General features: G+C 45.6%; 2 protein-coding genes across 15 annotated transcripts in view; both read right to left on the minus strand.

Moving 5' to 3' along the window:
* plcb4b (phospholipase C, beta 4b) overlaps window positions 1–18,515 on the minus strand; it is a 48,668-nt gene extending 30,153 nt beyond the window's left edge. For 4 of the 9 annotated variants that reach the window (XR_013133159.1, XM_077016799.1, XM_077016798.1 and 1 more), the window contains exons 1-4: window positions 18,283–18,515; window positions 16,164–16,207; window positions 10,360–10,466; window positions 3,314–3,411 (exon numbers count right to left, since the gene is read on the minus strand). Coding sequence is in view for 8 of the 9 variants with exons in the window: in XM_077016799.1 (XP_076872914.1) it covers window positions 3,314–3,397 (84 nt within the window). In the remaining variant the exon portion in view is untranslated. Of the gene's footprint in view, window positions 1–3,313; window positions 3,412–6,519; window positions 6,840–10,359; window positions 10,467–14,309; window positions 14,432–16,163; window positions 16,208–18,086; window positions 18,227–18,282 lie in introns of those variants that run through there. The other 5 variants (XM_077016794.1, XM_077016792.1, XM_077016793.1 and 2 more) reach the window with 4 other exon arrangements.
* A 2,374-nt stretch (window positions 18,516–20,889) lies between these two features.
* plcb1l (phospholipase C beta 1-like) overlaps window positions 20,890–26,696 on the minus strand; it is an 85,501-nt gene continuing 79,694 nt past the window's right edge. For all 6 annotated transcript variants that reach the window (XM_077016784.1, XM_077016788.1, XM_077016787.1 and 3 more), the window contains one exon: window positions 20,890–23,695. In XM_077016784.1, the coding sequence (XP_076872899.1) occupies window positions 23,471–23,695 (225 nt within the window). In that variant the 3' untranslated portion in view covers window positions 20,890–23,470. The remainder of the gene's footprint in view (window positions 23,696–26,696) is intronic.

Here is a 26,696-nt window from a genome sequence, read left to right on the forward strand (position 1 = left end):
GGTAGGTTGGAGTTAGGGTAGGGTAGGTCAGGGTTAGGCCCTCAGCGTACCAGCAGGGCCCAGAGCCTGGGTTAGGGTTAGGTAGGTTAGGGTTGGGTAGGTTGGGGTTAGGGTAGGTTAGGTTAGGGTAGGTCAGGGTTAGGCCCTCAGCGTACCAGCAGGGCCCAGAACCTGGGTTAGGGTTGGGTAGGTTAGGGTTAGGGTTGGGTAGGTTGGGGTTAGGGTAGGGTAGGACAGGGTTAGGTCCTCAGCGTACCAGCAGGGCCCAGAGCCTGCGAGACCCTTCATGCTTCCTCATTCTGTACATTTGGATCTCCAAAACAGCTTTTTGGAAGAAACCAAAGCTGATAGAGATTTTAACACATAATACATTAACATGATGGACTTGTAATTGACTTATAACAGACTCTGCGAGTGTGCGATCACACACATTAACTGAGCCCAAGTAATGGAATAAATTACAGGCAGTGGTGATTCTCCAATAAAAACACTATTCTTGTCTAGAGCAGCGTTCGCCTGTGTCCACATTCAACTCCTTCATGAGTCTTTGCACGAGATCAAGATTTTCAGTCAATGCGCTCATTGGTTCATACACTGAAAAAATACACAAAGGGGCAAATGTGAATTCCGTTAAAAGGTCCTAAGTGGGACGTCTTTTTGTAAACGTTCACTGCAGACGTTCATAAGGAACGCAGACGTTCATAAGTGTGCTCCCTGACTGATGACCAACAGTGCAGGCTTGTGGAGGGGGGGCAGGACGAGCTAAGGGAAGCACGAGGTGGCCGTGGGCACCACACGCCTCCAGCTCCAGCCTCCAGAGTCCCCCGGGGTGCGCGTGAGCGATGGATCTGAACGTTCCTACCAGCGAGGGAGGAAGAATCGAGTTGCTAATAGATCCTGGCCATTTAATTACCTTGGTAAAAGCAAGAGGGAGTCAAGGGGGAGAAGGCCGTGCATCCTTGGCTTCTCTCAGAGGTTTATACACGGAGTCAAAGAGGATGGCGTCCGTGCCTACGCTCCGGAATATTACGCTAGCAAAAAGCCAATTAGATGAGTCTGCAGCAGCGGTGTGTGGTTGTGGAGGAAGTTAAGCAAAGCTAAACCCTCACACGCCTTCGTCAGTCCCCGCCGGCCCTGCCTACCCCTCGTCACTCGTCTAGGTGGTCCCATCTGCTCTGCAGATGAAGTGGTCGTGTGCATCACACACGAGGATTACTAGAGGATGTTAATGGTCGAAGCGCTAATAAACTCGAGTGTCATCAATGCAAGTGGCCACCCATGAGCTCGGATAATGAGCACACTGTGAATGCCCTTCAAGGCAACGGCCAGAGCCAAGATGGTGGACGGCTCCACGGTTTCACCGTCTGCTGCTCTGTGGGATCAGGATGAACCGTAACTGGTCTCCACAAGATCCTCTTCTTATTTACATCCTCATTCCTGTGCTAAGCATCTGCGGTGTTAATCAAGACACATGTACCCCTGCAGGGAAACTCGGTTAACAATACTGCACAGTGTTCGCAATTTTCCCCCATAATTCTCGAGATTTCAAGATAGGCAACTGAGCATAGCAACGATGCCTTAGCCATGACACCCGTCAGCTCTGTTCACTCAGGTGCCATTTAACTCAGCATGTAATTATCCACCTGGAAGGATGAGTGTTGGGTCATGCGTACAGATCAGGACGGGAGGGCGTCTGGACTCTCCAGCGGTATAAAGTGTTATATGTTATATGTTGTAATGGGTTTGCACTCTTGGTCCCAAATGAAAAATCCACTTTGATCTCGCACATAGAGAACAAGGCCTGCCTGGCCAGAACCGCGTTACGGTGAAGATGAGAAACTGCCGGGCCGATCTCCCTCACTCGTCGGGCCAGGATGAGCGTGTTTACCCTCCCCCCAGAGGACGGCGGGGCGGCCGGTACCACATCAGCCTGATGAAGCGATGAGATGGAGTTAGGGGGGCGTGAAGGAAAGTCAGGGAGGGCACAGAGCACGTAGGAGACGATTTGCTGAGGGGACAGAGCACGTAGGAGACGATTGGCTGAGAGGACAGAGCGCATAGAGGACAATTGGCTGAGGGGACAGATCAAGAAAGGGACGATTGGCTGAGGGGACAGATCACGTAGGGGACGATTGGCTGAGGGGACAGATCACGTAGGGGACCATTGGCTGAGGGGACAGATCACGTAGGGGACCATTGGCTGAGGGGACAGATCACGTAGGGGATGATTGGCTGAGGGGACAGATTACATAGGGGATGATTTGGACCCATAGTATTGTTAACCTTGTAAATCCTGTAAAGCGCTTTGTGACAACATATGTTGTGAAAAGCGCTGAACAAATATATTTGATATTTGACATGGGGTATGATTAGCTGAGGGGACAGATCAAGAAAGGGACGATTGGCTGAGGGGACAGATCACGTAGGGGATGATTGGCTGAGGGGACAGATCACGTAGGGGACGATTGGCTGAGGGGACAGATCACGTAGGGGACGATTGGCTGAGGGGACAGATCAAGAAAGGGACGATTGGCTGAGGGGACAGATCAAGAAAGGGACGATTGGCTGAGGGGACAGATCACGTAGGGGACGATTGGCTGAGGGGACAGATCACATAGGGGACGATTGGCTGAGGGGACAGATCACATAGGGGACGATTGGCTGAGGGGACAGATCACGTAGGGGACGATTAGCTGAGGGGACAGATCACGTAGGGGACGATTGGCTGAGAGGACAGATCACATGGGGGACGATTGGCTGAGAGGACAGATCACATGGGGGACGATTGGCTGAGGGGACAGATCACATGGGGGATGTTTTCCGTCGTACTTCTGAGACCCAGAGGGACATTGGGGACGCTGAAGGTTTGGATGGTCTGGTGTGCATGTGCAGACCAACTCTGGGTTCCGCCTGACAATAACAGGACTGGGAGGAGCATGATGGGATTTTCTACAAGCACCAAGCTTCAGAAGCTTCAGCACAGAGAGGCTTCAGCACAGAGAGACTTGAAGCAATGCAGAAACAAACACTTGTATTCTCATGCACTAAATCTCTATGCGTATACTTGCACAATGTAAAATTACTTGTTCTTTTAACTAAAGGAAACTTAAAAAAAAAAAAAAAAAGATCTAGGATGCTATAAAATTTAGTGTTATTGGAATTTCTCAGATTATTACCAAGTTTTATTCATAAAAATTTTCCCAGCTCCCCAGATAATAATATTATAAAAATAATAATAATACAATTCTATACTGCACCATTACTATGCGAGAATTTTTCTAAGTGGCCAAAGAAAAAACCCGCGTGGATTTACCTCGTCGAATCGGTCGAACACAGCGCCTTCCTGCAGGAAATCGGGGACGTGCTTCTGCCAGTTGAACTCGTATAACTTGGTCATGGCTGCTCATGTGCCTGTGGGGGAGAAGGAGAAGGAGGGAGCGTGAGGTGAGACGCTCCACGGGGGGGCAGGGCACACGGCCCAGGGCTCCTCTAGGAAACACACGCATCAGCCGGGTGCAGCAGTTCGATCCTAACCGACAGCGAAAAGGGCAAAGATGTGAGACAAAGTGAGTAATGTGCCGTGAGGAGCGAGCGAGTGGGATCATCATCGTGCATCTCAACCCCTCCCGTCTCACGCAGCGTCTCCGCAACTTCGGCTTCTCATCAGACAGCCGGCTCGCTGGCCGTGGAGGAAAGGGCCGCGTTCCCGTTGAACAGATTTCCGGAGCCTTGCTCACTGGTTGGGTCTGCAGTATGTGCTCGTCACATTCGTCCATGTTTAAATAATGGCGCCTGGGGCCCCTCGCCACACTCCAAACACACAGACTGCAAACTGCTGGATTTTCACATTAGTTTCTCCATAACTCACTAGGAAAAAGGAACCTTTTTTTTTTTTTTTTTTTGCATCAACAACTTCTCAACATGCCAGAGAGGGGTCATGTGATTTATGATCTGTCGCTTTGCCTGCCGCGTTTCAACACCTTGAATGTTGGCCTTGCGTGAAGCTCAAATTTAAACAGATCCTTATAAGTTTGTGTGAAAGCACTTTGACAAAAGGATTGCTAAATCCGAGAATGAAACCCTTATCTGTGTTTGTGTTGGTCCTGCTCTTATGGTTACAGACTGTGCACCCATGTGTAAATCCTCTGTTGGTAAAACGTGCTTGTGTCTTTCCTCACTAGCATAACCATCACCAGGGCCTGCGGAGTTTCTCCAACAAGTCACATGTGAGCACGGCAACTGAAGCTCTGCGTTCTGGCTGGTGGGGGTGTGCAGGTGGAGCCCCAGGTCTGTGATGTCACAGACGGTGCTCACGACTCACGGGGGGAGGGGGGGGCTTCTCAATCAATAGTTTCTCATCGACAAGTGAGCTAAATGGCAGACTAAAGAGGATCCTCACAGATTTCACCCAGACAGACACGTCACGCATGAGAGCCTAACAAGTGCAGACAGGGGCTTGGTGGGGGGGTATAGTGTGGCCTTCACACACATTAGCATCTGCAGCATCATTGGGGAACATTGGGAAGAGGTTCGTGTCACTCTTACGACAGCAGGAAATCACCAAGTGTTCCAAAGAAAATCCCAAGGATTCCAACGTGGAAGGATGTTAAATGTATAGAAGACACTCAGCATACTGTGCTTACATTTAAACACAAGAAAGGCTGGGGGTTCTACCAGTGGGCAGTCATGGCCTGGTGGTTAGCGAACTGGTCTTGTGACCGGAGGGTCGTGGGTTCGATCCCCAGGCCTGAGTCCATGACTGAGGTGCCCCTGAGCAAGGCCCTTAACCCTCAATTGCTCACTGGTATAAAAATGAGATAAAAATGTAAGTCGCTCTGGATAAGGGTGTCTGCCAAATGCCGTAAATGTAAATGTACCAGTGAGTAAGCTAATACTGGGGCCTATGCTCACAAATGATAAACCGACCAATACGAGGACAAAATCCAAGCATGATGCAGCCGTGAGCCGTGGCCTTTAAACGATCCTCGTTTCCTTTGGCACATTCATGCCGCCCCACGCCACAGCCCCCCGGCTACATGCCGTGTCAAGCCCGTGGCTGGGGAAATACCCAGTCGTCACACCCCCCCAGGGCTCAGCTGTGGAGGCAGCACACCGGGATGTCTGAACACACCCTGCAAACGAGAGCACAACTCCAGCCCTCAAGTGGCGTGCCTACAAGGCTCTCGCACACTCCTGAAGGAGAAGAGCCTGTCAGGCCTGCTGGATACAACAGGATATCAGAAATTCACCCGTAATGGAAGGAGATGGTTTACATTCTGCAGGCTGAGCAGAACCTGGACCTGATAAAAAAAATATATAATAATAATACAATTATAATATTATTTATTCACTATTTATTCTTTTAAATATGACTTCACTATCAAACGCTAGCACTGCTGAAGTAGCATAAAAGGGCTTTTCATAACATTTCACTATGCAGAGAATGTGCAGCCCCAGGGAGGTATGTTTAAACGTCGGACATCAAGTCTCTCAAGAGAATGTGGATTGATTTGGAAATGCAACATAATTGCTGAACTTTGTCCAAAAGGTTTTAATTTCAAATCCAAAAATTCTTTCATCCCTGCTGTGTTTCTACTGGGTAGTTGTCCTTTCTGAAGCCTCGTCCTCACCCTTACAAACAGGAGAACAGTGCAGGAGACGTCTAAGAAACACCTCAGCAGTGAGTTTGACACACTGTACCACTACAGCCACCATCGGTTGTTATACAAAGAATTTAATTTAATGATACGGTGTGGACAGCTTATCCAACAAATTTACTTCCAATTGTAATAAAGTTATTAGTAATAACAATAGTAGCTTTAAAAATCATTATAATGGCTGTAAAAAGCAGTTCTAAAATATATCTGGAGTTTTACTGCAGACAGAATCTTACTGAACGCTAATGACAGTGAGTGACTGTAGCAAAGAGCTGACATCTGAACCGTTGATTAAAACATGAAGCAGTTCAGGTCTCACCCAACACGGTCTCACCCCGACGCGGTCTCACCCCGACGCGGTCTCACCCCGAGCGGCTGTGTGTGAATCCAGAACTGCAGCTCTGGCTACGGCGTCTGCTCATTCTAGACAATAAGCTTCCACTTACAGCCTGGCCTTCGCCATCACTGGTACACTGTATGACAACAGTCCTGCCCTCAAGGCACATGTCCCCAGGGGACAGAGCAAGAGGACACCAGGACACCGCACTGGTGAAGACCGCACTGCTAGTGACTCACACAAGCAGGCTAATATTTGTAGCAATTTAATATTTGGGTAATGAACAATCTATGCTCATAGCAAGCGCCTGATAATATGTGCAAACAACCCCCCCAACCCCTTAAAACCCCAAAGTGTATTAATGACCAACAAGACATTCGAGTCAAGCAGGACAGATTGGACATTGATCTCCATGCACAACTCATAATATGCTTCACACCTAAACGCTGACACTGCCAATACAAGTACACATGCAGACTAACCAGCCATGAGGCCCCTGTGCCTGACCAAAACATTTAAACAGACCTGCCCAAGTGTGAGAAGCCCGGCCCAGACACTTTCGCCTCGCAGTCCCGCGTCTCTGGCTCTGCCGGGTGGCGTCTGAGCGGCGTTGCAGGATGGACACTGGCCAACACGAACCTTTCTTCAGCACTGGACGCGCGATAGCGTGTCTGTTCAGCGCACCAGCAGCTAGCCTGGCATTTAGCCAGGAACACGGCAAACACACACACACCTCCTGCTTCCTCCTCAGAGGGCTTAAACGTCCTCACTTTTCCCAGCCGCAACCTGTTCTAAAGCACACAAACACTGGTACGCGCACACACCTCGTAGATCCTGGGTTAGGCCGCTCTGAATGCCACTGAGGGACAGAGTCACGGAAGCGAACAGCAAACAGACCGACAAAGTCATTTTTTTGCACTCATCAAGCCACAGGGAAAGCAAGAAAGCCTTGTTTACTTTATCAAACTAAATTTACTAGTATTTGTTTGATGGCAACATTCGAGGAAAAAGTCAATAGTCAACCAGTCCTAGACACATTAGAATATGGTCTTATTTGTGTCCTTACTGGTCTAAGAGGGCACACCTGTGCACACAGGCAAACAGGACCTGCTGGGTTTGTAAGGAAGAAGTCAGGCACAAAACGTACAGTATGACGGACTAATTCAGTTACCTCACTGTTAGACATGATGTTGTTAAATGACATTACCGCTAAACCGCATTAGCTTCAACCACATTAACTTAAGGTTAATGTCTCCTGCAATATCACAGTAGCATTGCCTGGGGGGGGGGGGGGGGGGGGGGGGGGGGGGGGGTTGTTGGGTACACCCCACGATGATGTCATGAAGCCTGTGACTAGTGACAAAGTGCACAGCCATCTGGCACACAGCAACAGAAAAGCAGGACAGTTGTGCTCAAACAGTACCCACTTTAAACTCACTTTGCAAAAAATGCCTTTAGCACTTTCTGCATAAAGGCCTCTCCAATCAATGTTCCAATTACTGGCTTCTTCTCAATGAAAGAGAAAGAGAGAGGGAGAGGGAGAGAGAGAGAGAGAAGAGTGAGAGAGACAGGGATGAGGTGAGGAGAGAGGGAGAGAGAGAGAGGGAGGAGGGGGAGAGAGAGACAGAGGAGCGAGAGAGACAGGGAGGAGGCGGGGAGAGGGGGGGGGGGGGGGGGGGGAGACGGGTGATTGGCTGCCGGTAACCTGGGGGAGGTGCTTCAGAGCAAACAGTGTTTTGCACGGATGAAGATCCGGCTTGTGCTGTGCGGAGGCAGCTGGCTGTGTGTGTAGCGCGTGGGTAAAGTCGGGAGGTGGTGTCACACCATCAGCAACAGGGGGACTTGGTCCGCACCGCCATCACAGAGTCCTCTTTCTAGATGGCCCCTATTCATCTCTGTCATGTGAGGTTTGGCTTGACCCCGCTTACAGCTTCATCTCATTATACTTGTCTGCACACTGAGGAACCACACATGGACGGACCCATCTGAGAGCCCGAACGGCATGCTGGGAATGCTACACTTGAGACAGGACTATGTAAACACTGGCAATGCATACTGAACACACAGTACTTCATATGTTGTACGCATGTCTTCAAGTCTGACTAAACTTAGTTCTTAGATCCAATAGAAATGAACATACCTGCATAGTTAGAGGCATGATTGGCTGCAGTAGCCCACAGTGCATAGCTGACAAAAATAAGATTCATTCTTCAATCTCTTCAACACAGACCAAAGCTGATACTTCTGGGGTCACCCGTTTAGAGCTGCAGCATAACTGAGGATTCGCCGATGGGGTCAGGGCTTCATCTTCCATTCTTTTGCGGGCAGCCTTGGAGTGCTGGTGGGGCGGGACGGCTAACGATGCCCATGACTATGACCATGCAGCGTTGGAGCTCGGGGCTGGTGTGTTCAGTGTAGGGCTGATTTGCTGGGGCACCAGGCTATAGATGAACAGGGTGAGGGATCTCACCTCAGCCCACTTTACAGTCACAGCTTGGGGTTCCACCAGGCCAGGTTTGCCCAAACATGGTCAAAAGAAAGAGAGAGAGAGACAGAGACAGAGAGAGAGAGATAGAGAGACAGAGAAAGAGATAGAGAGAAAGAAAAAGAGAGAGAGAGAGAGAGACAGAGACAGCAAGAACAGGGACTATTGTCAGACCTCCTTATACCGCTAACCCAAAACTGCACAGACCAGAATGCACAACTCCAGTTCAGGGGACACATTATAAAGGTCTATGGGGCCTAAAGCCTTTGGACAAAGCAATATTGGGAGTGAGTGTTATTGTGGAAGCTAATAATAGTTTGGAATTTTATGGTGTGTTGAAGCTTTATCTCATTTCTTTCCATCGTTTCCGGGTTGAATGTGAGTGTTTGGGAAGGGAGGGAATCCGTTAGATGAGGAAACAACACATTTGAGAGAGACAGATGTGAGGCAGAAAGAGACAGAGAGAGACTGAAAAACAGACAGACAAGACAGAGACATGGACTGAGAGAAAGAGAATGAATGAGAGACACTATACGTACAACCGAGACCAAAGGAAATCTCCACAATCCACTGAATCATCCCTCTGCCCAAATATGTACCTATAAGGAACGCAAATCATAACCTCCTGCTCCCTGCTCACCCCCCACAGCAGCAGAGTAAGGGAACCTGTTATTCTGAACTGCTGAAATAGAACACTGCCTTATACAGAGGCACGAACGCAGAGGGCAACTGGGGTTGAATTATTCCCCAATTTGTCCAGACTGCGAACTCACAGTCCCCTGAAAACACAAGCAGTTACATCTGGACAAAATCCAGCTGGATAAAATATGACCAAATACCGCCAGACAGGTGAAACATCTAAGGCACTGGGGTATAACTGCTTTGAGTCTGACCATCTGATGTTTTGGACAGTAGAACTTCAATTAATGTCGTGTGCATATGTACATAGCACGCATGCAAATGTTATGAAACAACTTTACAAATACCCAGTAATTTCCTCCCAAATATGCAATCATCACAAAGAGTCCTGATACGACCGCACCAGAAGCTTCTACATCAGAGCCGTGATCCATTGGAGCAGCGGCCCGGGCTTTCTTTACGTTATTAGAGGGAGAAACCCTTTCTTGACAAACAAACACCACACAGATGTTGCTCTGCTCTGACACCATACATCTCCATGGTAACCCTATTCCAGGGAACTGGCAGGCCATAACAGCCGCTGTGCTGAGGCCGTATGACTTACGGTGCGTGACTCCCGATAGCACTTCACAGTCCAAATGAGAGCCCAGTGTGTACAGACGCCTACTCACTCAAGGTCTTTCTTCTCAGCAGAACACTACAACAAAAGAATATGTATCTCCCAAGAGCTTCAGCTCATCTGTGGCAACGTACCAGCATGTGGGTAAAACTGTGGACCAAAATCCATACCCCAACTTTGCAAGTCTTTATGAATTAATAATTAATTAATAATTAGTTCACACGTGTGAATGAATACATCATATATCCCTATTTTTACCACACAGGTATGTGCCACAGTAAACATATTCAGAAAAATATGGCTATGCATATTAATAAGAAACTATATTTTTGGAATGCATTTTTCATATGCACTGGGATATAATAGCACTATCAATAATTACCAGGGTCATTCATCTATTCTATCCATCATCCATCTGTGCCGCCATGACTGTGTCACCAACAGCTGGCTGCCATCCGTCTTATTCCCAGTGAACTCTCATTCGGAGATCTCTCCCCAAACTGACCATTAAAATACTAATACGCGGGTGGGCAGGACTCCCGTCTTTACCGCAGATGCCTCTGAAATGTGTCTGGGTATCGCTATGGGGTTTCAGAGGGGGAGGCTGTAGTGTCCACCGTACCAGACAGGTGCTGCAGTCACGTGAGGGACAGGTCCGGGTCACGTGAGGGACAGGTCCGGGTCACGTGAGGGACAGGTCCAGCGCGGAGGGCTGCAGGAGGCGACGTTCTGCAAACACACAGATAAAAAGCACGTTGAGGAATTACTACCGACAGGACATGAGAGGTCATGGAAGGCTTACGAGGCATAGCAGGCCACAAACAAAGAAAGAAAGAGAAAAAGAAAGAAAGGGAATGAAAGAGAAAGATAAGGAAATAAAAACCACAATGAAAATTTTAAGTTTTTCCACCAATGCAGTGATTGCAGACAGAAAACACATTCAGAAACTCAAATGTGGGATTTCTGAATATCAGCTCAGGACTGAAGCTCAGGGTAATGTCTGCTGCGCTCGTATGGGTTCAGTTGTGCTCACTCTGACCCTATAATATGGCACTACATCCTGTGGTTGTCATTAATCACTGGGGGGTTTTGTACAACACCTTAAACCCAGAGATGTCTTAACAGCTCGCAATATTACAGTTAAAGCAATAAAGTCGAGAAAAAAAAAAAGCTTCAGCAGTTATTGCTCATTCACTTTCAACAAGCCACTCTTCACCCCATTACCCTCCCTAAATCACCCTCCACACACACACGCACACGCGCGCACACACACACACACACACACACACACACACACACACACACACACACACACACACACACACACACACACACACACACACACACACTTTATGACCAGGCAGATGGAATTGACAGACCTGTACAAACACAACTACTCTTTAATTTGCCACATTCAACATATCAAGCGGTTTCACAGAATGAAGCCCTCAGACTGCTCTTCAGAAATCTCCGTTTTGCGCCATAAAAGGTCATTACCACATGCTGCAGGCACGACCCTGGACTAAACTTGGTGGGAATATGGCACTAAGCCACAGCTCATGACCGTCATGGGAAGAGCTTCTCTCTCTCTTGGGACATGTGTATGAAATGAATATCTGATGGCCTCAGCACAGTGCATCACCTGTAATGATTTATGCTATACATATATAAAAACTACACATCCCTGTGCAGTAAACAGACACCACTGATTTTCTAATTTGTATCTGCAATCAAAGATCAAGGCCGATCCAGTTAAATGTCCAGTTCTAAAACCTCCCGGTCCATCCACATGACAGTCAGATCTCCACAACAAGCAGCATTTATTTTTAGACACAAATGCTTTTTTTTCAGGTAACACCATGTGTGGCTACAATTATTCTCCAGATTTGATTGGATGATAAAATGGATATAATCCCTAAATCACATTTCTGACAGACGGGCTGTGTTATGGAAAAATACAACACCATTACCTCCACAAACTGCTTTGTATGTTCCTCCAACACAACTCTCCTAAAAAACCAACTGCTACAACCAGACTTATTACGTACAAATATCAAACACTCCAGAAATAGCGCAGGGTGCAGAAATCATCAGGAACAAAGCAGCTTTAAGAAGCTGTAATTACAGACAGGGTTGTGGGAGGAATTCAAGAGTGAACAGCGTTTTCTGAACCCAGCAGAGGTGTTGACACACCAGCCTTCATATTCACAACTGCTTCGGAGCATATGACGGGAATTACAGGGAGGGCTTCATGTAGCTCCTTCAGATGTGTATTAGTGACGCAGGCTGAGATCATGCTGGTACACTCAGAAAGACGTTATGAGGCACCTTGGGACGTTGCTCACGTAATTTACCTCTGGGGTCCAACAGTAATTAGCGTTTGACCTTCACACAGTGTCACTGCTTCGGACAAGGTGAACGCGAGAGACGGTGAGAGCACAGAGCTCCGAGAACCGTGGAGTTTTCACAGGTACTGTGTGAGGGCCACCGTTAACAGACGCCTAGCTGACTACGAGAGAGAGAGAGAGAGAGTGTGTGTGTGTGTGTGTGTGTGAATGTGTGTGTGTGTGTGAGAGAGAGAGAGAGTGAGAATGAGGAAGAAACCCCACAGCTACACTCCCTGTTCCATGAGAGTAGCCAGGCAGGACAGGGTGTCCGGGGGCCGGTCACACCACCCGTCCCTTGTGCGGCAGAAACAAGATCTGTCACTCACCATCTAATTCCACATCGACGCCTTCTAGAACCTCCTCACCACGGGCCACCGAGCCCCACCCCAGCACACAGCCTAATTAGCAAACTCCATTGGGCAGATGGGAACACGGTGTCCATGGCCAGGGTCAGATCCTGCACTCACTCACACACTCCTTAAACATGATGTAGCTCTGTTAGGACGCCTGTGAAAGGCTGCACTGGGGGGGGGGGGGGGGGAGAAGTGATTACTGGTGAAGAATTAAAGTGCACGATTGTCAGAGATAATAAAATGCATGAGCATGAATGTGTCTAATTGCCCAATGTCTAATCTCGACTCTGGACAGAAAGTTGTAATAGAGTGTGGGGAAAGATCACCTCATGACACAACAGTCACTGCGTTATGGTGCTTTTAGGAAACTAGAACTACTCAAAAGCTTGATTGACGCACGTGATTGGCTGGTCCTGTGGGAACTCTCTTTCCATGCCTCTTAACAAATCAAGCTGATGGGGCTGAGCCAATTAGCAACAGTCTTGTGCTGATGCTATGGCAACCAATTCTGCACAAGTTGTAGGCTTAATGTGATGTCCCCAGAGCTGCGGAGGACAACTCTGATCAAGCGATTGCTGAGGTATCTTGTACATTATGAAATGTATTATTAAACTCTAAAGCAAGTTTTAATCTTTAAACTGTTGGTGAGGAGGTTTTGCTTCTTGTATGTGTCAACACACCCACACTGTCTGAACATCACCCAGCTGTAGGGGGCGCCATAACACTGTGTGAGGTAGTTCCATATCTGTCTTCAGTAGAGCTCCTTACAAAATCTTTACAAGGGCACATATGTTCTAGATACACACTAGAACAATTGTCACAATAACAATGCCATTTGAAAACGGTGGTACCAACAAAGTAGCTACTATGTTGGGAATTGAAGACTGGGTCATAATGTTCCACCTCCATGTATGAATGAGCACTTTTTGAGTTGTTCCAGGGATGGACCTGAATATTACCTGGATAAATATTTCAATAAAAAAATCTTTATTAAAATGCAGTAAGAACTCTATCACAATGTGTAGTGGTTTAGAGAGCCTGCAATTTTGTGAGGCGCGTGTGACGCTAATGAAGGCTTTTGCGCCGGTGCTTGGCCAGTCAAAATTCGTTCCTTTCATCAGAGTTTCACATGTGACCGTTTGACAGGTGACTACACAGCTACAATTACTTTACTCTATATTAAAACAGTGTGATCACAAATACCAAAATAGTCTACCCTGTGGAGTGTGACATGAAGTTTCCAACATATCGGCAGTAACATTAACAAGCAATATGATTAGGCTGCAAGTAATGTTACTGTTGAGGGTATACTGGCCATCTCATGTGGTTTGATTACCTAGACAAAATATGGCAGTTTCCTGATTGGCTAATATAAGTCTTAACCTTCCACATCTGATATAAAGCTGTGAATAATATCCAGCAGCCACTGGTTTGTGATTTTGTGCCATTTTGGAGTCCAAGCACACTGCAATCTTGTTAGATGGCAGCTCTTTAAAATAAAATGATTTAATGCAGCTTAATAATAGCTCCATGTTGCCTACAAATACTTTAATAACTTCAGCACAACATTTTGGTGAATAAATAAGTGTGAACACAGAGAAAGCTGACACCAGGACAGCCTTAGTTCAGATGTAAAGTTAGTTAAGAATATTACATAGGACCAGCCATGTTGATCACGAGACTTTAACCGATCACCTGCTGTGAACATTCAAACCTGCTTTGGAATGGGAGAGATTCACACAGTCTGCTTCCTGCTCAGAAAGCCTTCATCATCATCATCATCATCATCACAACACCTCACATCAGAACAGCTCTCACTTCAGAACACTTACATATATTCCAATGGCTGCTGTGTCGTCCGCGCTAATCAAACTCTATGATCTTGACATCTCACCAGAACTCCAACACATTGGGCACCACAGATCCAGAAGCTCCTCGCTGAGGAGGCACGTTCCGCGTTATGGAACAAAGGTCGACAGTTTAATTGGAAGTGCAAATTATGTTCACATGTAGCAATCCCACCAGTGGTTTGAGGCACGGGGTGAGTGAATCTGAACAGAGGGATGCGTTTCCAATGGGGGGGGGGGGCGGGGGGGGGGGTGGAATTAGAAAGTGCAGATAATAGCTTTTGGTTTGCACTGTTCCTAAGTATTTTTAGACTCACATATGCAGTCCAGGAACAGCATTCGTTTAGCAGACTTCTATGCCACCGGATGGAGGTACATTTTGCCCAGCACATGCTGGGATGAAAGAGGATATTTTGTGTCACTGTTATAAAGGAAAATCTTACCAAATAAAGGACATGAATGAATGAACCACTGTTGTGCTTATTTTTGTGTGTGTTTTAAGAATTCGTCACAAATGTGTATGTTGGAGCCCAGATTCCAAATACAAATTCATCATTACTAACAACACACTACGGCTCTGTAGCACAGCACCACCATTAAAGCCTAACATGAGTGTGCCAGGAGCTAAACGCTAACCCTGAGCTACTCTGGGCTGGCGGTCCATAAACTAGGCAATCATGAAATCCTGAAACACACACTCAAGGATTTACTTTCAGGTGTTTTGGAGGAATAACCAAATAAACAAAACAACAATGATAACCAAAAACAAAACTTTAACTGGTCCTCAAGCTGAGGTGAATGCCTGCTCAATTAGATATACAAAAACTCTCTAGTAACTAATAAAGTCTGATGAGCTGGCCATAAAAGAATTCATTTTGGCACACAGAAGAGTAACACACATAGCCTCCTCAGCCGGGCAGCACACTAAATCTGAGGCTGTAAAACGCGAGCTGCTTTGTCTTCGTGATTAACGCGACCTCATGCAGCGCAGAGAGTGCGTACATCATGCTCGGCAGTGTGACGGCCAACTCGTTTTTCGGAAGCGTCTTAAAATCGGAGGCGGCGATGGCCTTGCTTACTGCTGGCTTGCAAAACGGGGCCTGTCAGGGTGCAGGGCGGAGCTTCAGTTCAACGGCACGGAGGACGAACTCTCTCACGTCTCCGTCAGGCTCGCCTCAGCCGGACCACGAAAAAGGCCACATATAAAACCAACGTTTTGCTGCTGCTGAGCATAGCAAAACAGATTAAATGCGCGTGGGGCAGATTAAACACGCAGAGGACAAGACCTCTCAAACCGCCCCGTCCACCACCTATGTGAGCTCTATTTTTAGCTGGTCCATATGTATCTGTGGCACTGTCCCATGTCCCTGCATATCAACAGTGACGGTGGCCCAAATCCATACACATCACACAGTTCCCACGTCCCACCCTTGTATATAGGAGCGTGATGAATTACTTTGCCAAGCCTACTGATTTCTGGATGACTGTTCAAAAGGCGTAACAGGGTCTTTTCTTTATTTGCTGTTATGTCTAACTGACTCAAACTCTCTCATTCTGATGTCAAACCAGCTTGCTTGGCATCTGTGGGTTACCACCCAAATCACTCGAGTCACACACACACACACACACACACACACACACACACACACACACACACACACACACACACACACACACACACACACACACCAATAAAATGAGATTTTTAAAACTGTCTGCATTCTGAAAGCACTACTAAAAAACAGCACTTTTTAATCATTTATAAAATAATTTTTATTCAATACTGAGGGGAAGAACTTTGATAGATAAGTTCTGAAAATGAGAAATTTCCCCACTCACCAGTGCTGCATGAAGAATGTCAGAGTGAGAACAGCATCTTTTTTCTGTGAACACAAAGATCTGAATCAAGAGAGTATACACTGGAAATGCAATATCGAACAAAGTTAAACACCGTACTCTGTAAAGTAATCAGATGGAAACTAGGGACAGCTTGGTTGGTTTTCAAAGTCAATTTACTTGAAACAACAGCATCAACAGTTACAGATATTAAAAGACACTACAAGGGCGTATTTCTTCCCTGATCTAATCAACGTGATGTATTCTTTCCCTTTGTTTTCATTGGTTTTTATTCACAAATTCATTTCAGTTTTATCAGTCATTTCTACACTTGTAGAAAATCCCTCAAAGTTACAACACTGAAAAAAATATAAGTAAACATTTAGCTTGTCGTGCACCTACTCAAGACCTGTGTACAAACGTTAAGTGAGTATGCATTCACAAATTTGTCACAAAATCACATGATCAAGTACACGTTTTAGAATTTCTTTGATTATGGAAATGCCATAGGTTTTACTTGATGGCATCAAACTCTTGAGGGTCTTGAGGTTTCATTCGAATGTCCTAGATTAAGTTAACTGGGCATGAGTTCTAAATTATGTGGCTGAAATGCCTGATCAACAAACCACAGGTCAGCTGCCCGACAACAGACCCGGTACTGTAACAATAAACAAACATGATCGTAAGATCACTCAAGATCACTCGGCCAATGGTTACAAATTTTACAACAGATTATCTTGCTCTTAACTACTACACCTACATGTAAGTGGATGGAGCAGCGACATACGTCAGAAAACCCCAAATCTGAACATAGTCAGTCCCATGACAGCTCTACCCTCTGTTGGAAAGTCAATAGGCCTATACTCCAAACACCTTTGGAGTTCCTGCGTATACCAGTCTAAATTTGAACACCAAAACTATTCATGTATCATTTCTACCTTTCAGGTTTACTGTGTTCAAACGATACAGGGTGATTACCAAACTAACGTCTAGATTTGCCCAGTCTAAAGTATCTTTAGATAAAGTACCAGATAGAGTAAAGTGCATCTTTTATTGACCCCTCTTGTACGTGTATACATACTTGCATCTGCAGCTACACTGGTGCACATTTACGCCGAACCGAACAGGTGAACCCGAACCCAATTCCAGTCTGTAAGGAGACACGTTGCAGCCAAACCAGCCGAGAAGGGCTTGGGCTTTATTGCTTATATGACATTGCTAAACGTGGACGATCAATTGCGAGTATTGGTACAACGTGAAAACGCACAAATGCACGTTTGGTTTGAGCCGCTTTATCAGGACGCGCGAGACCGCAGGCTCGTCCTGTTCCCGCGGCGCGTGCGGGGGACACCGGTGCAGAGGACAGGGGACCCAACAGCTACACTTCAGTATTTAAGACACAATGACAGCTTTAGCTGCACATTTACACCTGGTTCGGTTCCAGATTTGCATGTGTAGTTTTGCTCTGACTTGATTCTCCTTGTGAAACTGAGTGAAGAAACTACACATCACGCACGTAGCTGCACACAGTGATGCACAAATGCACATCAGGACCGGGCCTACTACTACTATAGTATTAAGTAGTAAAGATTTCTTCTCGTTTGCTAACGTTAAGCATCCAGTGCTGCTTGTCTGTTGGCAATGTGGTGGCTGCTAGTTGACAGGCACCAGGCTAGCTAGCGTACAGGCTAGCGGCCAGCACACTGGACCTTTGCCGAACCGCTGAGATGAACTGGCGCAATGCGAGACAACGAGCTGCTCTTTAAACCGCAGAAACGCCGCACACGTGTTTTGCAAACAACGCATTCTTCACAGCCGCGCGCACAAGTTCCCTTCCCCGTCCCAGTGTGTCGGACACCGCTAGCAAACCTGCAACTACCAGCCGTCTGTAATGGTGCAAAAACACACATGCGCTTTCAGCCTGACCTCTGCCGATGCTGATGGAGTTGAGCGTTCTCGGTGCTTTTCCGAAGCCTCTTCGAACAGTTTGCACTAGACCGATTTCCTCTCACTCAACCTCGGACCTCCCAAGTGGATGCACGCTCTCCAACTAGGACGTTCAAACCAACCGCCTGATCACATGCAGGAAAAAAAACCACACAAGCAAAAATATTTCTCTTACACGAATCAGTCGCTTTGGGCAGTGTAAATCCGGCGGAGAACGATGCTTAAAGGAGGAAGGGCCGGGATCTTCTCCTGTGTGCAGCTGCTGGCCGTGCTCCTCCCGTCTGGCTCCACTCGCCCTCCAGTGGAGAGCCGCGCGCTGCAGTCACACAGACCCTGACGCGCGCGCGTGTGCCGCAGCCGCGCGGTGAAAGGCTGTCGGGGGGGCGCGTGAGTCATCGAGCAGCCCCCCCGCCGCCAGGAGCTGCTAGCGCCTAATGGTCAAGGAGGAGGGTTACGGCTGTGGAGACCAACCGTGCACCGTGCTGTACGCATAAAGTCTGATCTACGCAGCAGTTAGGGTCACTCTGATTCAGGCGTGTGTCGTATTCGTGCATTTTATTACTCTCTGAGACTAAAACAACTACACAGCCTTTGCGATTTATGTTAAAAAGGGTGTAAATGAATACAATAAATATAACGTGTTGGCATGAGGCAGTGTGTGCATGTGAGTGTCTGGTTGTGAGTGCAATTTTTGTTTTAACAGTATGTTGCGTTTATTTATTTTGTCTCTGATGTATGATCTGGTGGGTGAGAGATTGCAGCCAACATAGCAGATGTAATTACAACGCCGTGGGTGTAAAAGTGCCAATATGCAATTAGTTATGGGCAAGCTGAGAAATCAAATACAAACAAACAATTTTTTTCATGAAATACTGTAATAATCACTGTGACCTCAAAGGGATTCTAAATATAAGCATAAGCCTTCCATTATTTAAAATGCTTTGTAATTAATGACACTTCAAGACCTTGCTGAGATGTCTTAGGATTTATCTTTCAAGAAGTATGGAAAACACAACCACCTGTTCATCTTCGTCTTCACAAATATTAGCATATTACCATGAACATGTAAAGACAGGACTAATTAAAGCTCAGACATCTGACACCTCCCTTGACACCTCCCTTGCTTTTTAGGTTGTTGCGGGGATAAACACATTTCTGGTGCTGTAGTATAAAGCGTGACCGTGCTGCTGTTTGGGTAACCTCCAGGGTGACGTACACATGGGCCTCAGCCCTGAGCTCAGCACAGGATTCATTAGTTAACTTGCTGCTTGCTGGAATGTGATAAAGACGACGTGGTGTTGGTTGGCACAGTACAGAGGTACATTTGCTTTCAAATGAAAGCTTCATCTGATTATGACATGCAGAGGTGTGTGTGTGTGTGGCCTTAACATGGAACACGTGTGCAGACAGAAAGAGGAGCTACATGCTTATTCACACAGTCCTTATAATGAATCAGAAGACTGAATTAACACGGGGAAAAAAGGTTAATAAGCCAATTGATGGAGCTGAATGTTTTACCTCCATGCTGTCTTGTTTGTTGTCTTGCTATGAGAGACAGGATGTGAAAACTGAACATTAAGCTTTGCTCTTTTTCACCACACACAACCCACCAACATTCCTCACTGTTACACACTGTTCAGAATCACCCCATCTCCCCACTCACTCTCCAACCAACCATGAAAGGCTGTACGCCGGAAACTGGGCTAACTATGCGCTATTTCCTCCCCTTAGCACACTGATTATTCTTACATAAAAAAGGTACAGGGACAACAGTTGCCACGGAGATGACAGGAGACCCCCCCCCCCCCCCCCCCCCCCCCCCTCATCCTGTGGATGAGACCATGTGGCTCACACTTTGATAGATATCAGTGCAAAAGCCTCCAGCTGTGCAGGGATCACAGCGCCTTTGGCTTTGAATAATTCTCTTTCATGTGTTCTTGGTGTCTCTCCACATCCATTTGCGCCGTCCCTCATGTTCACACTGCTGTTCTCTCCCGTGATCGTTGCTCGTCTTTCTCTGTTTACGTCAGCCCTCTCCTACATCATCAGTAACAGGCACTCAGATTAGGAGTTCAGGACATGATTATAATTACACCTCACATAAAAGACTCGCTACAGCCAATTATGTGTTTCTAATTTCTAGGACGAGAAAGTTCCTGGCCTTATAGATGTACGGCACCTGAAGAGAAAGTTAAAACCCTGTCTTCAAAATGTCTTCCAAAAATTACGCCTTCCTCTGCTTGACGAAGTAAAGCTTATAAACACAGTAGGACAATAGTTGAGATTACAAGCAATGAGCCATGTCGGATATTTATGGTCCAAACATACCAGATAAGCTTTTTCACTTCAAAGCTGACAAAGCAATCTGAAGAATGGTGCTATTATTTACTGTTAATGGGAAACTCCTCTTTAAGCTTATCAAGGTCAGTTGGTAGGGCTCCAGGACGATCTTATTAAAACTTGGTGTAACAAATGGATATGCACTGTAGCATCCGCAGACTTGCAGCTAACGGTACAGACCATGTACGCACATCTCCCAACATGATCTGAGCTGATTTCGAGGACATCAGAGGACCTCTGGATGTGAATGACTGGGTAGTGTTGTTCAAAGTTTTATCAGTCTTTAATAAATAATTTAAGTAATGAATTAATACCTAACCATAATCAAATCTAAAATTGTGATTATGTTTGGGAGTAGCTTAGTCTGGTATCTTACATTGTTCCCCATTTTCAATTAATGCACTCACAACAACTAATAATCATACAGCCATAGGCCTACATATAGAATTAACAGACTTTATTCACGAGCATTTGTCTTTCATTTTTGTCCTAATGTTTTTCTGGTCACATTTTCCTTAATGACCCCTTAAGCCCACATACACCTAGTACCTTTGTGCCTAAGAAGAAAGACAATCAACACAGACAACATTAAATCGGCCACTAGAGAATATTGAACATTACCCTCAAATGCTGGTAATCACAAACGTTACTCAGTAGTACTATTGTATTAAAAGTGCACACTGTCTATTCATTAAAAGACATACAGACAAACAACAGCACATATTCCACAATGACTAGTTTACACACAGATACATTTCACACATTTGACAGGCCATATCAAAAGGCACAGAACTTACATCATGGCAATAATCTCTCAAAAAATAGAAATCAATGCTTATTACTGTACATTTATTCCATTGATGTTGCTAAACCAACAGTCTTCTCTTGGACCTCTGTCATGCTAAATAGTAATCATGCACAAAACACTAAATGAAACACTGAAATGACATTTAAAACAGTGACTGCATTTCTGTGACTTAGTTACTAATGGTGATGTTTCTTTCCATATATTTATCTGGTAATCACAACCAAGAGCTTTTGAAAATGCAACATTGGTTGCAACAAATGAATTTTGTCCACTAATCATTACAAACAGAAAAGCAAACTTAATCTACTTTTGGATGTGGTAAGTATGTGTTTAATCCATCCAGTTAGGGTGTTAGGAAACATATTAAGACATATTTGAAGTTTCACAGTTTAAAGTTTTCTGTATATACCTACACTGGACATTAACAGCCTCCTCATATGCATGTAGGCTCTGTCGTAGAATTGGTAGCATTCTAGATATTAATATTAGATATCATCGTGGGTGGTAGACATCAACATGCTAAATCCATCACACCAATCTGTGTTGTTCATCTGAAGTTGTTGTCAGCATATTTAACGCAGATAGCTGCCACTCAAAGCCAAACAACTGCCATTCACATAGCCATAACTAGCCAAGTCATTTAATCTATGATTTAAAGCATAGATTAAACGAATACTAAATCTTAGACCAATACCTTTCTTTCTTTATTCTAATGATGATACTGGCAATTAATTTTGTAAATGGTTTTCCATAGGACATACACATTAGCATTAATTGCTGTTACATTAAAAAAGTGATTTTAGCCTGGAATACATTCTATGGACAAACAATGTCCATTGTCAGGTGATTATTTATTTATTTATTTACAAAAGTGCTTTGTAAGATCAATATAACTTACACAACAAGCTCCAGTAAAACTACTAGTTTCTCTCTCTGTTTCTCTCTCCTTCTGTGTCTGTCTCTGTCTCTGTCTCTCTCTCTCTCTCTCTCACACACACACACACACACACACACACACACACACACACACACACACACACACACACACACCTTCTGCCTTCCCTCAATCAAATCATATTTTTAAAATCTTTGTTTGGCACACTCTTACCACCTAGAGGACTTTTTTTCTGAGATCAGATCTGATTAGATCTTTCAACACAGTCGGGTCCTTTATATTTTTATATATGTTTTCCTTGATAATTATTAGTTTTTCATATTTCAAGATTGCCACAGTTGGGACTATCAGACACAGTCAGAGATATAGAATAGCATTTAGCATGCATCTCAAAGATCTGAACTCTAATCTTATCTCTGCCAGACCAATGACAAATCATTAGCAGGAATACGTTTGCTAAAACCTTGTTCATTTTCTGCTAAAACAAAACATCAAAGTTTTCTTTGTGCTGTTTTTAGAACCACTAAGGACACGAGTAAGGACACGAGTTAGTGTTTTCCTCAGTTCTTCCAATGTGCTCATTAACATATCAAGGGTATTTCTATTCATTTATAGATGACATAATATAATAATTAAACTTATGCTGTTTTGTGTTTTGCTTCTGTGCTCCATAAGTTACATTTACAAGTGTACACAAACACACAGTTGTATGACTTACCCTCTGCTGGGTAATGTTAACTAAGTGTACAATTAGCTACATTTAAATTTAGAAAAACAAAGGAAGGAAGAAAAAACAAACAACCCCCACACACACATTTCAAAAACACAACATGTAATCTAAGACAGACAGTAATATAGATATAGATAGATATCTAAGTGATAGATATCTAAGTGATGAGGCCAATCTGGTAGCCTTCTCTGAATACAAAGGAAAACTGTAACGCTCATGGGTCTACATGGGAAGACTTGCTTGCCCTGCAAATAACTTCACAGGCTAAATGAACTGCTAAACAATGAAAACAATGTAATCCCTGGTTCTAAACTTAAACCAAAACAGAAGCAGCATAATCACGTTTTAAGAATGAAATGAGATCTGTGATAATTTTATAACTGCAATTTCAATAAAAAGAAGATATCTTCAGTATTCTTGCTGTTTTAAACATTAAAATTCAAGTAAATCATCTCTTCAACATCAACAAATTCTAAAGATGCTGGGAATAACAGGTGCACATCAAGTAAACTTAAACATCAGAAACACAAATATTACAAAATATATTCACACAGCATCACCATAGTTAAAACGTGAAGGCCAGAGTGTAGCTATAGGGGTGTATCAAACACCTTCTCCGACGGGTCCTCCTCCAACTCCTCCTCTGATTGGACGGTTTTGTGGTTGGTTTTCTCAGCACTGCTGGTCATGCTACGACCGCTCTGCTTTCTCCCCTCGCTTGCTTTGCCTTTAGCAGTTTCCTGTACAAACTCCTGGATTTCCACTGGAAGTCGCCGGAACTTGTCCTGGTATTCCTGGTCCAGTTCGCTTTGAAGCTGCAGAAGCAACCAGAAAGGGATTTGATCTTAAGCTCTAAACATCTCTCATATGATCCTCATCTCCCAGTGCAGCCTAATCCTAATCTGTCTGTTTGTCACAATGCACATGAGGTTTATCACGGAGAATAACTCATGCTGAATGATTTTTCAGCCTCTCCAAAAAAAAAGTTAATTGCAATATGATGTAAGATATTTAAAGGCTTGAAAACCCCAGCTGAAAGAGTTCTGAGAGCCCCGGAAGCTGACCTGCACAGAGCCGAGAGGGCAATGGAAGTGAAACTGAACTGAAATGCTAGTTGTCTCAATTAATCTATGCTGCCTCTCTCAGCTCTCCTAATTCAGCGCAGCAGAATCTGTTTTTCTCCCAGGCATAGACTCCCCTAATGATTAAAGATGACGGAATTGTATTCATTCTGACCCAATAATTGCTTTAATGCTTATTTGACTAGTTAACTACCCTGCTAAGTCTTCTGGGAGCGTTGTAATTAAAGAAAAGCACCAAAGATGAATTGTGTCAAAGGCAACGACTGTGAAACACACTCGGTGTTCATTTTTGGCCGAGCGAAACATCTCCGACTGCCTCCTGTATTTTAGCTTACGATGCATGATGCTCAAAAAATCTTTTATTTAGTTTGAGTCTATATCGCACATCGTCTACGCTCCATCGTGTGCTGCGGCAAGACGCCCACGGGGACTCCACGGTTCCTATGACAGCTAATAGGCGGGAGACAGCATGTGGTCTCTCCACACAGGACCCTCCGTGGCCGAGGTCACCTTGCAGGAATTCACACTCTCATGCAGCTGACGGTGACATGGCACGGCCAGATGGCTGAAGACGGAGGTGATGTGACCATTCGGCGCTAAGCGCGACCTACTTAGGGGAAGGACATCTGTTACCCCCCTGCCAGCCCAGGCACAAAGGCCCACGGATTATAACTGCCACCTCGCCTCGTATGCCCACTGCTCAGCACGTGAGCGTGTGCACACAGTGTGAGGGAGGTGGGGCAGGAGAAGCTTGAAGTGTCCTCAGGGGCACCTGACTGCGTCTGACAGTAAAGCCGCAGAACCTGTGGGCAGGTACAGCAGGGCTGTCTACGGCAGGGCTGTCTACGACAGGGCACAGGGCTGTCTACGGCAGGGCTGTCTACGGGAGAGAGCACGGCTGTCTACGGCAGGGCTGTCTACGGCAGGGCACAGGGCTGTCTACGGCAGGGGACAGGGCTGTCTACGGCAGGGCACAGGGCTGTCTACGGCAGGGCGCGTGTATGGCAGGGCGCGTGTGTGCTGAGCGAGAGTGCACATGCCACCTCTTTATCACCCGGGGGTGAGTGTGACAGCAGAGGTAATTAAAAGTCAAGGGGAAGGTAAAAGTGTGGCTAGGTGGGGGTTTCTCGGGTCAGGGCAGGTTACGGTCAGCTGTCGAGAGCAGCACCTCATCTTGGTTGTCCCTCCTGCCTCAGGTGTCTGCTCCTTCAGCTCCGTTCTGCTACCGTTCTCTCTCTCCAACACGGTTACGTACGTTTCTGCTACCGTTCTCTCCCTCCAACACGGTTATGTACGTTTCTGCTACCGTTCTCTCTCTCCAACACGGTTATGTACGTTTCTGCTACCGTTTTCTCCCTCCAACACGGTTACGTACGTTTCTGCTACCGTTCTCTCCCTCCAACACGGTTATGTACGTTTCTGCTACCGTTCTCTCCCTCCAACACGGTTACGTACGTTTCTGCTACCGTTCTCTCCCTCCAACATGGTTATGTACGTTTCTAGCTTTTTGTTCCCCTTTTTTTTGCCAGCCTCTCCCAATTGACAAACTTTCAACAAATAAAGTCCAACAATGTGCTGAGACCATAATAACACAGTAGGGCATCCACTGCATCAGAGTTACAATATGGCGTAAAGAACAAAATCTGGGCAAACTGATCACTGAGACGACTTTTTTTGTCCTAGAAGCAAAGCAATATTGATTCTGTAATGACAGCAGTAATGACAGCAGTAATGACAGCGGTAATGACAGAGAGGCCGCGCTCTACCCCGCTTACTGATGAAAACAAAACATTGACTTGCCTCTGAATGAAACACTGATACAGTTCATATCTCAGGAATGAAGTAAAATGTATCTTATGATTTGTATGGACAATAGAACATGTCTTATAATAACAAGCTTCTGTTCTTTATAAACACAAGGCTCTGATTTGATTGGATTGGAAAAACATATCTAAGAGAAAAATGAACATATTATGGCTATTTATGAGGGTTTCAGTAATCCAATCAGATTACACAAGGAATCCAAGAAGTGTGCGGTGGACACGTTGGCCTAGCCAGTGGAGGTTTACGCCATGACTGAGGTCCTAGGCTGCAAAACACAAGCCGCAGGACACACCTACTGTCCCACAGGACACACCTACTGTCCCCGGTGGAAACCAAAATAATAATTACTCAGATGGAAGTCAAGAAACTGAAATTCCAGAAGGGTTAAAATATCAAATATGGTGTCTGACTACAGAAAAAATACATCCCATAAATGAGGCTCTAGACTAGAGTCTGCTAAACACAGGTTACCAGTACTGGCCTCCAGACTTCAGAGATACAGGGGAAAAGCAGTAGAAAATAGAGCAAATGCCCTCTTTGCCAAAGAAGCATCCAGAAGTGTTCTGTCAGTTAAGGTGCAATAAAACCCTGAGTGTGGATCCACCCACAGCTGAAACAGAACATATTGGATGAGCGTATGGGCAAATGAATCACCTGCTCTCTCCGAATACTGCGCCACAGTCTCCCAGAGCAGGAGCCAGTCAGCATTTCAAAAGCAGTCACATAGAACTAGGCAGAACACGACCCTGCCAGACCTCATCGTAAATGAAGAACCAGAAGCCCACTCAGAAACAACTGCCCAGGAAACTATTAAGGATGGTACATACCAAAGATATGCATCACTGGATCTCCACTGCTGCTCCCTTCTGGCCTGGTTTCTCTCGGCCAGCTCATCAATATGAGAGGAACA

This window comes from Brachyhypopomus gauderio, chromosome 9 (genome assembly GCF_052324685.1).
Source record: "Brachyhypopomus gauderio isolate BG-103 chromosome 9, BGAUD_0.2, whole genome shotgun sequence".
Classification (NCBI taxonomy): domain Eukaryota; kingdom Metazoa; phylum Chordata; class Actinopteri; order Gymnotiformes; family Hypopomidae; genus Brachyhypopomus; species Brachyhypopomus gauderio.